The sequence below is a fragment of the Rutidosis leptorrhynchoides genome, chromosome 7 (assembly GCF_046630445.1).
Source record: "Rutidosis leptorrhynchoides isolate AG116_Rl617_1_P2 chromosome 7, CSIRO_AGI_Rlap_v1, whole genome shotgun sequence".
Lineage (NCBI taxonomy): Eukaryota > Viridiplantae > Streptophyta > Magnoliopsida > Asterales > Asteraceae > Rutidosis > Rutidosis leptorrhynchoides.
This window is the reverse complement of record NC_092339.1, coordinates 1,226,888-1,243,091: the sequence shown is the minus strand read 5'-3', so window position 1 is coordinate 1,243,091 and position 16,204 is coordinate 1,226,888. Positions and strand designations below refer to the sequence as shown.

The following is a 16,204-nucleotide window of genomic DNA, read 5'->3' as shown; positions in this document are numbered from 1 at the left end:
TTGATTAAATTTATTGTAAGTAATTAATTACAGTAATTAAGTGGTGGTGATGTTAATTATCAGTTGGAGGTTAATCTTTTTCTCAATAGGTCTAAAACTCTTAATATTATTTTTGTTTATCTAATTTAGCATATGTATATGTGTGTATAAATGAGATTTCATAGGTTGTTGAGAATTTTGAGGAGTATTATTGAAATCTGCATTTGTTAGATTGAAGTGAGAATTAGGATTTACTTATTCATATTCATAATACTCCGTAGTTGATATTATTTGATTATTCCTTTTATAGAGTTAACTGGCCTAGGCTTTCATCATCCAACATGTCGAAGCTGATATGATTCGTGAGGCGAAGAAAAACTGATATATTTAGATTCGTTTTTAGCGTCTTTGTAATTTTGGGGAAGAAATTGAAAAAAATTAAGAAGATTAAAATTTTAGAGAAGTAAAAAAAATGAAGATGAAGACTTAACTTATAAAGGGGAAATGAATTAACGAAAATACCCTTAAGTGCTTTGCACATGATGCTACTTAACGGAGAAATACTTACTATCGTTAGCGTCAAGGTCATCCATGTAACAATCAGATAGTTCAAGGTCACCTAAGTTAAAAAGAAAGAAAAAGGTCACCTACGTGATTTGATACAAAGTTTAAGGACCAACGGCGCTATTTTGTCAACCCTAAACTCTAAATCGGGCTAAATTTTACTTCACAAAACATGTAGAAAAAAAAACGTTCACATTCTTCACGAACAATATTATCTTGAATGTTATTTTTGTCGATCGTTTTCCCGCCTAAATAATAACATTCATCACGAAGTGTCTTTTTAAAATGTTCATATTTTTTGTGATCTTGATGCCGGAAAAAAAAAAATTCAAAAAAAAACGAAAAAAAAATAATATTTTGCTTCTCCATGCTTCCCCCGATTGGCTACTTCTCTATTGATCCTGCTCCTATATATATATATATATATATATATATATATATATATATATATATATATATATATATATTCTAAATTTTTTGAACAACATCACGTAAATGAATAGACAAAAAGAGAGTAAAAAGAGAAGAAAATGTTAAAAAAAAATGTAAGATATCCGGGTTTTTATAAAAAAAAAAAAAAAAAAAAAAAAAGGAAAGGAAATACAAAACACGAAAATTGACGCAACCTAACCTTGGTTGCTTACACCGAGGGTTTTGAGTTGGAATTGATTGTCACAAATGTTAACGATTTCTTCTCAATATCTTCTTTGATCGATTTAATTCGGTTTCGCTGCTGACTGACTGACTGACTGAAGCAACAAACAATGTCCGTAAACTCTAAAATAGATTCACAAGGTATATCTATCCTCATCCTTCCTTTTTTTCTTCAATTAAAAATTAAAAATAATAATATTATTATTACTTTGCCTCCTTTTTACTACTCCATAATGATTGTTTTTAGATTATGCCGCTAGATAATACTCGTATGCTTTTAAAGTTATATACTTTTGCAAGTTTAAGATACTCGTATAATTTATTTTTATTATATTTTTATGTTTGCTAATATGTTTTAAGCTTATTATTATTATTATTATTTCGTTACAGATGCATTAAAACAGAAAATATGCGTATCTAATGTTGTACCAAAGAAGAATGTTGCATCAATCAACAGAAAAGAAGACAGTCCCTTTGATTTTGTCCGAGCTTTGTTGGGTATGTTGTATCATCCAATCCAATCCAATCCAATCCAATAGTAATAGTAATCTTGTTGGTTTATTGAATATTGAATAATAATAATAACATCAATCAATTTTGATTGTTCAGAGGGTGCGATAGCTGGAGCTGCTGCTGGAGTTGTAGTGGAGTCTGCTTTATATCCACTTGACACCATTAAAACTCGGCTTCAAGCAGGTACAATGTTAGAGCTGAATTACCTATTAGTCTGTGGATTTTGCTGCTGTTGAAGTACTTCTGCTAACCCATTTGATCACTTGTTCAACCATATATATATATAACACTGCTTTTATTTCCTATCTTTCGGTGGTTATTTGGTAGACAGTTCGTGGTGGAGGGAAAATTATCTTAAAGGGTTTGTACTCTGGTTTGGGAGGAAATATTGCTGGTGTCTTGCCGTAAGTTATATCTTCTTTTTTTCTCTGAGTATTGGAATTGTTTGTATATACGTATTTTATATTTCCTGATTCATTTCTTTTTAATACAACCCTAACGCCTTTGTTGCATACATTGTAATGTTAATAAATGATGAACTTTATTAATCTTTTATCCAGTGCGTCGGCCATATTTATTGGTGTATATGAACCTACGAAGCAAAAATTACTCAAGAGCTGCCCTCAAGGTTTTAGTGCATTAGTTCACCTGGTGAGTTATCTCTTATGTCTACTCACTTGGTATACTACTTTGGAATTGCTTTGTCCATTTTTTCCTTACCAAATTGACCTGTTGATATGTAAATGGGTTTATTATGCCACTTTTAGTTTTCACTTTTTAGCATCACTCACAACTCCAAATCTCGCGTTCTCGTTCTTTTGGTCGTATATATATTACACAGAATTTGTGTCTTATTGTTATTTGAACTACCTCCTATTCTTAATGTAGACTGCAGGTGCTGTTGGAGGAGCTGCTTCTTCTATTATACGTGTGCCGACTGAGGTGTTTTCTTGTTTTCTCTACAGTTTCTTTCTGTTACTTTGTTTTCTTCATGTTGCTCAATGGTATGTTCATATGTAGGTTGTTAAGCAAAGGATGCAGACTGGGCATTTTGTTTCAGCCCCTGATGCTGTTCGCCTCATTGTTGCTAAAGAGGGCTTCAAAGGGCTGTTTGCGGTATGTGATTTCAGCAACATCATTACAGATTGAGTTTTAGTTGGTGGAATTATTGTTCTCTTGTGACTAATAACGGAGGTGGGCAGATTAAATGACAGTTTAAAACCATGATTTTTTAAGTGGGTCAATAAAGATGAGCTGGGTCTGGTTGTGTTGGCCCAGAAACACTTACAGAAGCAATAAAATTCAATAATAATTTTGAACCTTTATCAAAAGATTTAGGAGGTTGTATGTTAACGATTGACTTTGTCCGACTTTCAACCTGCCTGATATTTTTTATTTTATTTTTTTACCAATTTGAAATAGAGCAACACCCATTTTGACCCATTCATACATAAATGGTTTGACAGTTAACACTGTTGTATATAATTGACAGTTTTAACGTTCAAGTGTGGTGATGTGTTTAAGAATGTTCATATATTTCATGACTCGTTTAATGACACTGCAGGGATATAATTCTTTTTTGTTGAGAGACTTGCCTTTTGACGCCATCCAATTTTGCATATACGAGCAGCTACGAATTGGGTACAAACTAGCGGTAAGCTGAATTTGATCCAAGTTTCTAATTAAATGATTTGAAATCACCACCTCTAACTATATAATATCCTATGAATTGGCTTGCTGCACATTCGCCTAATTGCATTATTTTTTATTCGTTAGTAGATGTGTGATGATATTATTCAATCAGACCGTATACAATGGCAGAATAAGTATTCATACTTATTATTATAAGTAATTCATTTGCAACATAAAAACTCTAAATTGAAACTTTTCTCATTCTGCTACAGGCGAAAAGAAATCTTAGTGACCCTGAGAATGCTGCGATTGGTGCTTTTGCAGGTAACTGCTCATTAAAATTTATAACTACCGAAGAACTCTATCTTTTCCATTTGCTTTTTTTTTCAACGGTCATACGCATCTATCATCATTACAATTAGTATACAGTTTTATTATCTATATATAAATATAATGTATATGCTTGGTGATGATCTTTTCTTGAAACGGAATTTTTAAATATTACTTGGGGCATAATCTGTTTTGTGGGGGGTACAGGTGCGATAACAGGAGCTGTTACAACACCTCTTGATGTAATAAAGACTAGATTGATGATTCAGGTACTACTACTAATGCTCATTTCTTACAACATAACATTTGTTACTTCATAATTAGACTTGAGATCTAGCCAGCCCAAGGGGCTGAGAAATTATTATTATTATTATTATTATTCATTATGCTAAGATAAATACAAAATTTGGTAAGATTCTGGAGTACAGCTATCACTTGCTCTATCTATATATACCATTATTGTTGATTTTCTCTTGTTGGTCTTATACTAATTACGTTCGTAAAATCATCTTCATATATGGTGCATCCATGATTTGCAGGGATCGGGTAACCAGTACAGAGGTATCTCACACTGTGTAACCACTATTTTAAAGGAAGAAGGACCTTCTGCATTTCTAAAGGTATTTTCTCCCTTTCTGTTTCCTATGTAATGATAGTCTCTTAATTTTATTTTATCTGGTATCTACTTTTTTCTGTAGCAAGCTTTAGGTACTTAGATTCTATTGGGATGTTTAATTTTAATTCCAAATCATGATGTTGGTAAAATCATTTTCGTTCTAAGTATAACATGAAATTTCAATGAACGCTAAAAATGCGATCATATTTTTTACTTGCATAAATAATGCAGGGGATGGGGCCAAGGGTCCTGTGGATAGGTATAGGGGGTTCCATTTTCTTCGGTGTTCTTGAAAAAACAAAGCAGTTACTCGCTCAAAGACGCCCTGCTGATTAATACTCCAACTCTAACAAGTTTAACGTATCAACTTTTTTCGTCGATTTAAGCTTTTCTCATGCATACAGAGAAGGCGTATTCAGATCCAAAAGCCCAAGACTGGGTTATATAATTGGCCCAAGACCGGTCTTATAAATCTTGGTTAATTACCTTTTTTTGGCTTGATTAAGAATGAGACTTGTTATGGTTACCTTCTGCACTTAGCTCAGTTCCAACTGCTATTGTTCTGTTTCTAACAATTTTTATTTCTGCTGATCTCCGCTATTATTATAAACCTTCTACCGAATAAGAAAGTTACAAAAATTTGTAGCAGCACTTTTTAGCGCTATAAACCTAAAAAATGCATTGTTCAGATAATTTGGGAACAGTGAGTCACTTGTAGGGTTGTCAATTGATCGGATATGGATTAGGTGAGACCATATTTAATTATCCATATTCATTTGTATATCTAATGGATCGGACATCAATTGACATCCCTAATCATGGTAATCAGAATACACATGTGGACCGCTTCTACATGGGATGCTTGGTGGTGTTTCTTAATTAATAACATATATAAAAATACGTAATTTATTAATGCGGAGTATTCTTTGTCTTTAAAAAAAGGAAAATGCTAAACGTAGCCTTTTTAAGCATACCATATATAATTTTATTCAATTTATATAAACTAACCCTGCCATGTATAACATTAATACCAAAGTTATATATGAAAAACCGATATTAAAAAAGGAATGTTTATACTTTGCAATTAATTAATCAGAGTTTTTAAAGTTAAATTTGGTATGCTTAAACGTAGTCGTAAGAGCTACATTTAGCATTGTCAAAAAATATGGAGTATTGTTTTATGAATGCAACAATTTCAAATAACTAATGTTACCAACGAAAACAAGTGTCAACTGCTTAATTAGTCTTTAATGGTTTCTTACGATTTATGATGGGACCGGATTATCTTTAAACCGTCCAAACTATGTCATACTCATTTTCTATTGGTTTTCATTTTTTAACACCACGTTATCATCAGTGGACTCACCCGTGTACGAACGAAGTTAAGCTACAACACTATCATCATGATTCGTGTTCATAATTTAAATGTAAAGCCTTTCTTTACTCAATATTTTTATTTTTATTCAAAATGATTGAAGCTTCTTGGCTTTTTATATTGATAAATTAGAATAAGGAAGTTACGGAGTAGTATATTTCATTCGATCTGTTCTACACGGGTTATCGCAATTTTTGTAGAGGACAACGATTTAAAGGACAATTTGTTGTACAGCTTCATTTTTTTTTAGCATATTTTGTGTTGCGTTGTGGTGCTAATGTGTCTTTGAATATTAAAATGTAAATTTGATAATATACAACAATCTGTAAAGGGATGTGATATCTAGTGAATACTCCACCGTCCCATTTTAATACTACTAGTTCACAGACAAAAAACACACAGTTTATGAAAAAATGACTGACACATATACTTTTTTCTATCACGCGCTGCAAAAAAGACGTGCAAAGCCTAAATGGGAAACTAGCGGCACTAACGAGATTCCTGTCACGCACTGCCGACAGATCTTTGCCTTTCTTTTAGACAAAATTCTTCATTACAACTTACTCCTTTTCCTGCCATGGTTAAGTCAGCGTCTTCCTCTAAAAAGTACACCATATTCACTCCACCTCACAATCACCAATATCTATATCTATGTTGTAATAATGTCATAACCTGTATTGTGAGAGGAATGACTCTAGTTATTGAGTCGACGACGAGCGTCGATTTATTGACGACTTGACTGAGTCTTAGAGCCTAAATTAAATTTTCAGACACGATTTAAAACCCATAGAAATTTGATTTTACCATTTTTATGGCGTCTAAATTTTATTTTTAATTTAAAAGTTTTTTCCTATTTATTGGCCGGAGGTCTACTCGGAAGCAATGTCTCTATCCGTCGAATGGAGAGAGAGAGAGAGAACTTTCTCTACTTTTGATTGTGTTTTCACTCTGAGTAAAAAAATAACTTCTCTTTGTTCTCGGTAGAGGTGTAAACGAGCCGAGCCGAGCCGAGCTTGGTAGTGTTCGAGCTCGGCTCGTTTGTTTTTCAGAAAGCTCGAGCTCGAGCTCGGCTCGACTCGAGTTTTAATTTTTTAGCTCGAGCTCGGCTCGTGATACACTGTAAAAGCTCGAGCTCGGCTCGTTGTAAGCTCGTTTTTTCTTAAAAAAACTTAAACTATCTTTAGCTCGAATTGAGCTCGGCTCGTTAAGCATATATATATAATTTTTTTTTTTTTTTTTTTTGAAAGGCAAGCTTGCATCAGTCCGGACCGAAGCCTAGTCATCATTTGCACACACACACGCGCTTTCGGGCAGGAAACCCGAACCACACTATGAGGATCCGACCCTTTAACCATCCCGAGGGGCAGGCGGGCCGGATCTTAGTCCCGGAGCGGGTCGGTAAAACCTTCCCTTTGGGCTACCTTCAAGGAATATATTTCAATTCCTAGAGCGGGTGACGAGGCTCGAACCCGAGACCTCTAGCCCTGCGAGTACACAAGTGTAACCGCGGTACCATTGAAGCAATGCTTCGTTGGTTCGTTAAGCATATATTGAAGCTCGTTAAATATACTCTATAGTTAAGTAAGCTTTGTTAGAAGACGGCATGGAATCTAGATTTCAAGTTCAATAAGCCACAAACACACTAATCTGCTCAAAAAGAACCTGCAACGAAAAAGGATGGCATTCATAAAAAAAATATCGAAGATATGATTTGTTATTCTTGTTTATCACAGTATCTTTCAATCGAAGATACGATTTGTTATTCTTGTGTATTTATGCAAATTAAATGATTTCTTGAAGAAAATTAAAATTCTTATATTTGAGATTGAGGAAGAAACGGAGTGAATAGACTAATCAGTTATTTGAGGTTGGATCTAGCTTTTCAGAAAAAAGAAACGGGAGAATGAAATTGAGAAGATGAAAAGATTAAAGTTCTATTAGTCATGTTGGGAAAAGGAATTAGGGTAGTGGTCTAGACATGGCCACATCGGGTAAATATATATTGGAATACTGTGTCGTAAGAATCATTAATCACTTATCAATTTAATTACTTTATTACATTACAAATTATAATTAAATTACAATTATATAATTATAGTTTATGATAAATAAAAATAAAATTATCAATTTTATATATAAATATAGAAAAGCTCGTTTAGGCTCGCGAGCTTAAACGAGCTCGGTGTGTGAAGCTCGAGCTCGAGCTCGTTTGTTCAACGAGCAATGTTTAAAGCTCGAACTCGGGCTCGAACTCGTTTAGGCTCGGCTCGAATTGAGTTTTTAACGAACCGAGCTCGAGTAGCTCACGAGTAGCTCGGCTCATTTACAGCCCTAGTTCTTGGAGATCTCACATCCATACACCACACTCACGTGGTATTGCATTTTGCTGCTCTTCTCTATTGTGAGAGGAAAATATCGTAGCCACGTACACAAATGTAGATTTTTTTTTAAGTCCACACACATCACAGCTAAAGATCTTTCTCTCTCCAAAACTAACATTTTATTTTCTCCAGCTTATATTTGCAATACCTAATTTCTAGAATCTTCATATTATCGAAAATTCTACGGAATCTGCCAAAAACAACGGCCACTAGTTTTATCCGGCGAATTAGATATCTTACATCGACAGGTATATATATATATATATATATATATATATATATATATCTGTATATCTGTATATCCTTGTATATTAATTAAATATTTGATATTTTAATTGTATATACAGATATATATATATATATATATATATATATATATATATATATATATATGTTTTTAACTGAATTGATGAAATAAAGTTTAGATTTGAATATATAGTGAACGTGTATACGTATGAAGTGGAAATTGAAATTTACTAGTAATACTGTATAAGTTTGATGATCAGCTGAGCTTATTAATGTCTTTACCGTTACAATTAGTATCGTGTTTTGTTTCTAATTTGGGAGTTATGCAGTTTTTTTAATATTCTGTAAGCTATTAGTTATTGGTTATATCTGTTTACTGCTGTATTTATTTACTAGATAGATATATGCTTCGTATATAATGTTTTTATGTTAGGAAAATGCGGTTGTATTTAACTAACCTTTAAAATGTTTTTTCAACAGCCGTGCATCGCATTGTAATTAGATACTAGATACAGAGTTGGATTTGGATAATTTCCAAAAATAAAATTATACGAGTCTAATTAGCTTTACTCAGTTTAGTTGATGGTGATGGTGATTATCTATATAAATAAACATATTAACTGCTTTTAAAAGAGCAATTGAATTTGTTTATCTGCTGCAAAATAAGGACTTTGTAATAACTAGATGAATACGTAAATTACTACTGTATTTCAAATCACACCCCGAGTGTGCTATTTTTTGATAATCTTGTTATTTGGATGTTTTACGAAGGGTTACAACACAGTCAGTCATATGCAACTGCAAACTAAATGAGGCAATACTTGTGATTTCCAATATCTGCATTTCAAGATGTAAACTCAACCTACTCTAATGATCGAACTATATAGTACTCCGTATAAGACAGTAGGTGGTGTATAATTTACTGAGTACAATCTTCTCAATCTTGAATCATAGCATCAGATAAGATTGAAGCTTGCAGTGTTTTTCATCTCTGCCAGTATTAGCTGAAAAGAAGGGGTATTTTAGACCTTTCAAATATGGCTGCTACATCTGCAAAGTGGACGGATGGTCTACGGTTCTCATCATTGTTTTGGCCTCCCCCACTAGATCCACAGCAGCGGAAGGTACATTTAGTATTCTTTGTTTCGTTTTAGATTGTTATATTCTTGCGAGGGTTCGTAAATACTTGGTATACATTTACTAGAGGCTGTAATTAGGCTGCTTATTTTAGGAGCATCATTCAGATCCTTTTCAAGGTCAAATATGTTATCGCCTTACGCGTTTCTTTTTTGTATATGATATTCTAGTGATGATTGTATTATAGAGTGATACCCCAACATTGAACATAAAGTATTGATTGTACATATTTTCTTGTTTTAAACAGGAACAAATTACAGCATATGTTGATTACTTTGGTCAATTTACATCAGAGCAATTTCCTGAAGATATAGCTGAGGTATTTCTTGTGTGCTTCACTAATGAACCTTGTTCTTTCCTCTAACTGCTGCTATTAATTCATGTTACATGGCTCATTTTTGTATATATTTTGCAGCTGGTTCGCGACCGCTATCCATCTCAGGAAAAACGCTTGTTTGATGATGTCTTGGGTAATGTGTTTTCCACATCATTTACATTTACCATTAACTTTAGTCTTTTGTGATTTACATCTTATCTAACTAATTAGAATTAGAACTTTCCAGCAACATTCGTCCTTCATCATCCAGAGCATGGACATACAGTCATCCTTCCAATAATTTCATGCATCATTGATGGTACAATAGAATACGATAGGAGAACTCCACCATTTGCTTCGTTCATTTCATTAGTCTGCCCAAACGATGATGTAAGAAAGCGCCTACTATCTTTTGGATTAGTCAACTCAGATATTATAAATACATATAAACATGAGCTCTGAAATGCAGAATGAGTATTCTGAACAGTGGGCTCTGGCCTGTGGAGAGATTTTGCGAGTTTTAACTCATTACAACCGACCGATTTTTAAGGCAGAACACCAGCATAATAATGTAACAGATAGAAGCGCCAGTGGCAGCCAAGCTTCAACAAGTAACTCTCTTTCCGATGGTGAAACTTGTTTGCCATCTGCACAAAACGAGCATAAACCGCTGAGGCCTTTATCTCCATGGATTACTGATATTTTGCTTGCTGCTCCTCTGGGTATCAGAAGTGACTACTTCCGCTGGTAAGGAGCTTTTCATCTTTAGAATTTGTGTTCGTGCGTGTATTATATATGCCCTGCAATCAAGACCCACACTCCAAAAATTGGGTCTATTGGGTCAACCATCTGGGTCCATTGGGTCTCGAGAGAACAAAGGAAATGTGTCCAATATGGGACCCATCTATAGTGCATTAATATATTAGAAGGTCTAGATTAGAAAAAGAAAATAAAAATAACGAAAAAAAAGGAAAAAATAACTAAAAAAAGGAAAAAATAAAAAACTTACAAGTTTAAGAAATTAATTAAAAAAAAATGAAAATATATATAAATACAAATGTTTAATATAATAATTATTTTTTTTAAATAATAAAAAAAAAATAAGAAAGTAAAAAAGTTGGAAAATTGAAAAATTGAAAAAAAAAACTAAAAATATATCACTCTAAAATTTTATAAGAAAAAATGGGTCTTGACCCGACCCAACCCATTTGAAAATTGAGACCTGTTTGACCCAATTAGGTCTCGACCCAACCCGACCAATTTTCCAGGCATAGTATTATCTACAAGAAAATTTGAAACTTATTGTATTCATTAAAACTCACAGGTGTGGTGGTGTCATGGGAAAATATGCTGCAGGGGGGGAACTCAAGCCACCTTCTGTTGGTAAGTGACATGCTTTTTTACACGATGGATATTTGGATTGCTTGTAGCTGGATTTGAGTTATTACACTTTAACAGACATAAAATAACACACTTTCACTAATAATATCCAGTCATGGCTTCTTCTCGTGGATCTGGGAAGCATCCCCAGCTAGTTCCAGCAACTCCTAGGTGGGCCGTTGCTAATGGGGCTGGTGTAATATTGAGTGTTTGTGATGAGGAAGTTGCTCGTTATGAGACGGCTACTCTCACTGCAGCTGCTGTCCCTGCTCTTTTACTTCCTCCACCTACAACATCCATGGATGAGCACCTTGTTGCAGGCCTTCCAGCCCTAGAGCCATATGCAAAATTGTTTCATAGGTAACAATAAATAATAAACGATAGTCTTTTTAATAGAACCCTCATAAAAGTAGTGTGTGAAAAGTTATATTTGTTTTGTGGTGGTTTAGGTATTATGCAATTGCTAGTCCAAGTGCCACCCAAAGGCTTCTTCTTGGACTTTTAGAAGCACCACCATCATGGGCTCCAGATGCTCTTGATGCTGCTGTTCAACTTGTAGAGCTTCTCAGAGCTGCGGAAGACTATGCATCTGGCATGAGGGTAAGTAAATAATGAAAATCCCGATATACATACATGTGTATATACATAGATGTATCATGTGTATGAATACATAATAACATACATAAAGTTGGATGCCACATACGAGCTATACTGGTTTATTCACTATTGCAGCTTCCGAGAAACTGGATGCATTTGCACTTCTTGCGTGCAATTGGAACAGCAATGTCTATGAGAGACGGTATTGCATCAGATTCTGCTGCTGCTTTACTTTTCCGAATATTATCCCAACCGGCTTTGCTCTTTCCTCCTCTTACACAAGTTGAAGGAGTTGAAGCTCAACAGGAATCTCTGAGTGGTTACAAATCACACCATAAAAAGCAGGTACTAGCTTCAAAGATTTGTAGATTGTAAATTTACTAGATGAATCCATTGATGGATAAATTGTAAGGTTCTGTTTATCTCCAAGTCATAAGAGTTGAAGTGATGAACTCATGGATATTACCCCAATTGTGTGTCTCCAGTATGCATTAAAAATTTACCTTGAAGTGTGGATGTTGTATGCAGAGAGAAATCCCAACAAGTGAAGCGACTATTGAAGCTACCGCTCAAGGGATTGCCTGGATGCTGTGTGCACATGGACCTGAGGTCGAATGGAGGATATGCACCATTTGGGAAGCTGCTTATGGCTTGATTCCTTTAAGTTCTTCTATTGTTGATCTTCCCGAAATTATCGTTGCATCACCTTTACAACCTCCTATCTTATCATGGAACCTATACGTACCTCTTCTTAAGGTTCTCGAATATCTCCCTCGTGGTAGTCCATCTGAAGCTTGTCTCATGAAAATATTCGTTGCAACCGTTGAAGCAATTCTTCAACGAACATTTCCACCAGAGTCCTCGTTTGACCAAGTCAGACACGTTTCTGGACCTGCCTCTAAAAACATTGCTGTAGCCGAGCTTCGAACCATGGTCCACTCTTTATTTTTGGAACCATGTGCCACTGTTGAGCTTGCTTCTAGACTACTTTTCGTTGTGTTAACTGTATGTGTAAGTGACGAAGCTCAGCCCCATACCAGTAAGAGGCCACGGGATGAAGATGGTGAAAGTTCAGGGGCTAAAAGTAAAAGAAGGAACAAACAGGGACCACTCTCAGCTTTTGATTCTTATGTTGTAGCTGCAGTCTGTGCTCTTGCATGTGAGCTTCAAATCTTCCCGTTGATTTCAAAAGTGGGGAAACATTCAAACTCAAAGGATGATGAAAAGAAGGCGGTTGACTCGTTCAATGACTTTCAGAGTAGCGTTGACTCAGCCGTTTGCCATACTCGTCGGATGTTGACTATTTTAGAAGCACTGTTTTCGTTGAAGCCATCTTCTGTTGGTACCTCATGGGGTTACAGTTCTAATGAAATTGTTGCTGCTGCAATGGTTGCGGCTCATATTTCAGAGCTCTTTAGACAGTCAAAGGCATGTATGCGTGCACTCTCGGTTTTAATGAGGTGCAAGTGGGATAAACCGATTCACTCTACAGCGTCTTCACTTTATAACTTAATTGATATTCACAGTAAAACCGTTGCATCAATCGTCAACAAGGCAGAACCACGAGAAGCCCATTTACTCCATGCACCTCTGTCGAAAGATGCTCTTGTGTGCCCAGATGGTAAAAGACAAAACAAAGGCCAGTCATCGAGCAAGTGTGAGGACTTAGTAAACTCAAGCTCTGTATATACATATGGTGAGGTTTCCACTTCATGTGAGGGTACCGAAAAAGTAATAACGAGTTTCCCGTTCAATGCTTCGGAGTTGGCTAACCTCCTCACGATGGATAGACATATTGGGTTTAACTGCAGTGCACGAATTCTATTAAGTTCGGTATTAACAGAGAAACAAGAATTGTGTTTTTCGGTTGTGTCGTTACTTTGGCACAAGTTAATTGCATCACCCGAAACACAACTTAGTGCAGAAAGCACTTCCGCCCAGCAAGGATGGAGACAGGTACTTTTAAACTTCGTTGTTTTTATTTTTTTTACGCTAAAAAAAGAGTATTACTTATTTATCTTTATTGAAGTTGAGTAGTTAAAGAAGATTTTCATTATGGAAATAAAATAGGATGATAGCGTGATAGTACTACTTTTGCACTGGTTAATTTATAGTGTTGATTTTGAGATGTTTAAAAAAAAAAAAAATGTTGATTCATACAGGTGGTTGATGCACTATGCAATGTGGTGTCTGCATCACCAGCAAAGGCTGCAACTGCTGTTGTCCTTCAGGTATTAATTGCATTTATTCCATAACTGATGTTTCAAAGTCTTTCAAACTTATCTATTTATGAGATCTCAAGTCACACAGTGAATAAATGGAAAATCAATATCACCTTTTATGTAGAAATCTGTATGTATGGAGTTTGAAATGTTTACCGCTATGCCCTACAAAGACCTTGGATTATGGACTATGAATTCAGTTTCACCTTTTATAGTGTTGGGCTTTATGAAATCAAGCCACTTTTAACTGTAGTTTTACTTTAAATTAGCCATTCGGCATTATACTTATGTATACCATCTTAACATATGAACTTCAAAAGTACAATTCAGTATCTTATAATACACTTGGTAATCTCATCTCGTTGTAGTTAGTTGATCACATTGGATATTATTATTATTGTTGTCATGTCAGGCTGAGAGAGAATTGCAACCGTGGAGCGCGAAAGATGATGATATTGTTCAAACGATGTGGAGAATCAACCAGCGTATTGTTAAGCTGATGGTGGAGCTAATGAGAAATCACAATAACCCCGAGTCATTGGTAATAATGGCTAGTGCATTAGACCTCCTCCTTTGTGCAACTGATGGCATGCTTGTTGATGGAGAAGCATGTACTTTACCACAGCTTGAGGTATCATATCTCAAATTTTCATTTCATTTTGACTTCAGTTTTTTATATTTTAAGCAAAAACATTGTTTAACGAACAAAGTGCCAGTCTTGCCCTCGTGAATGGGTGGAGTTGGGTCATGTGTATCACTAATAGGACACAAAGGATTCGAACTAAAAATTATGTATTTTTGAAAAATATAGATGACTCTGTTTTAATGTATATAACCTCCTATGACACACTGTAAAAATTAGAGGAGTTATTCTAATTATTTAAGAGTCTAATTGGTTACAATAAGAAATATTTAAAGAAAAAGTAGCTCGGAGAAAAGGAAAAAAAAAAGTGTTTCGGGACAACCCTGTATCCCAACCCAATCTGATTCGTCCCATACCAGACTACCCTTTTGGACCAACCCTAGTTAGACCTGTTGCCCAACCTGCCTGAGCGGCCCAAGTTTTCACCTCTGCTAAATATATTCCACATGAAACAAGTATAATTCATATTTAGTAGTAGTACAATATATGTTTGTGTGGTTTTATGGTGAAGTTTTGGTTACATATTAGCAATGACTAGATTAAAAATTGCTCGTTTCAGCTATTGGAAGCAACAGCTAGGGCAGTTCAGCCAGTTCTAGAGTGGGGAGAATCTGGAATGGCAGTTGCAGATGGCCTCTTAAATCTTCTCAAGGTAAAAACTCGATTCAATTCAAATTTTTTACTGTAAAAATATAGTTTATTATTTCCAAGATCTTCTTTTGTCACCAAAAGCACACAACTCACTGCATGTCCAACTTTTTAAACAGTGTCGCTTGCCAGCTAAGGTGCGTTGCCTTTCTCACCCGAGTGCTCATGTCCGTGCCCTTAGCACCTCAGTCCTTCGAGCCATTTTACACCTGGGGGGGTTGGTCAACCCCCCAAGTGGTGAACCATCATCCAACAAGGTAATCGCCTCATCATGTGGTCCAGCTCATCAGTATCTAAAAGTAGTACATGTTATCGACTGGAAGGCAGATGTAGGTAAGTGTCTAACATGGGAAGCTCATAGTCGACTTGCAACAGGAATGCCAATTCAACATCTAAATACCGCTGCTAAAGAATTGGGGTGCCCAATATCTATTTAACTACTAACGTCATTTTCTGAAGATTAGCTTTTTGCAGCTTCCGCTTGTTGTAATGATAGTTGATTGTATAGTAGTAGTAGTAGTAGTAGTAGAATTTATTTAATTATTTATAGAGGGGAACTAGTAGTTGTGTTTGCATGGAGATTGCAGTGAAATTAAAACCTTACATTGAAATAGTGAGATGGTTACATGTAATAATCTGGATATATATGTGTGTATTTATATACTTTTTTGACAGACTGAAGAATGAGATGGTTACAAGTGCTTTGTTACAAATACACTCTGAGCCACACTATCTACCTGTTCATATGTTTACCAAAAAAGATGGTGTATATGGTAGGAACTCAAAATTTGATGGTGCCACATTTTGATAGACACGTTTTGATCGATGCTTATTAGCGGTTGTTTACTTTCTTTGTACTCACATTAGTGTTGTAAATCTCCTTATTTCTCCCCGAGAACTCGTTTTTGGAAGATAACCGAGGTAAGATGTCCATCTCCCTAGATTTCTCGATCAACGGGGTCAAAATTGGT

At 35.2% G+C, this 16,204-nt stretch overlaps 2 protein-coding genes across 8 annotated transcripts; both read left to right on the top strand.

Annotated features, from left to right (window-relative positions):
• Positions 1 to 1,167: 1,167 nt before the first annotated feature.
• On the top strand, positions 1,168 to 4,945 carry LOC139857415 (S-adenosylmethionine carrier 1, chloroplastic/mitochondrial-like). Its single transcript, XM_071846164.1, has 12 exons — positions 1,168 to 1,338; positions 1,588 to 1,695; positions 1,807 to 1,893; positions 2,042 to 2,114; positions 2,271 to 2,361; positions 2,599 to 2,652; positions 2,731 to 2,826; positions 3,275 to 3,364; positions 3,615 to 3,666; positions 3,880 to 3,941; positions 4,212 to 4,292; positions 4,520 to 4,945. Exons 1-12 carry the CDS (start codon positions 1,308 to 1,310, stop codon positions 4,622 to 4,624), a joined length of 930 nt encoding a protein of 309 aa, XP_071702265.1. The 5' UTR covers positions 1,168 to 1,307; the 3' UTR covers positions 4,625 to 4,945.
• Positions 4,946 to 8,133: 3,188 nt separating this feature from the next.
• LOC139858379 (protein GIGANTEA-like) lies at positions 8,134 to 15,957 on the top strand. Of its 7 annotated transcripts, none has more exons than XM_071847233.1 (16): positions 8,134 to 8,292; positions 9,062 to 9,141; positions 9,245 to 9,414; positions 9,675 to 9,746; positions 9,843 to 9,897; positions 9,991 to 10,133; positions 10,213 to 10,490; positions 11,068 to 11,126; positions 11,237 to 11,483; positions 11,573 to 11,723; positions 11,856 to 12,065; positions 12,249 to 13,676; positions 13,883 to 13,951; positions 14,355 to 14,573; positions 15,145 to 15,237; positions 15,353 to 15,957. In XM_071847233.1, exons 3-16 carry the CDS (start codon positions 9,328 to 9,330, stop codon positions 15,668 to 15,670), a joined length of 3,429 nt encoding a protein of 1,142 aa, XP_071703334.1. In that variant the 5' UTR covers positions 8,134 to 8,292; positions 9,062 to 9,141; positions 9,245 to 9,327; the 3' UTR covers positions 15,671 to 15,957. The 7 variants fall into 7 exon arrangements, with proteins under 7 accessions (XP_071703334.1, XP_071703333.1, XP_071703337.1 ...); XM_071847232.1 differs by having other exon boundaries at positions 9,062 to 9,193; positions 9,289 to 9,414; XM_071847236.1 differs by lacking the exon at positions 9,062 to 9,141 and having other exon boundaries at positions 9,289 to 9,414.
• The last annotated feature ends 247 nt before the right edge of the window (positions 15,958 to 16,204 follow it).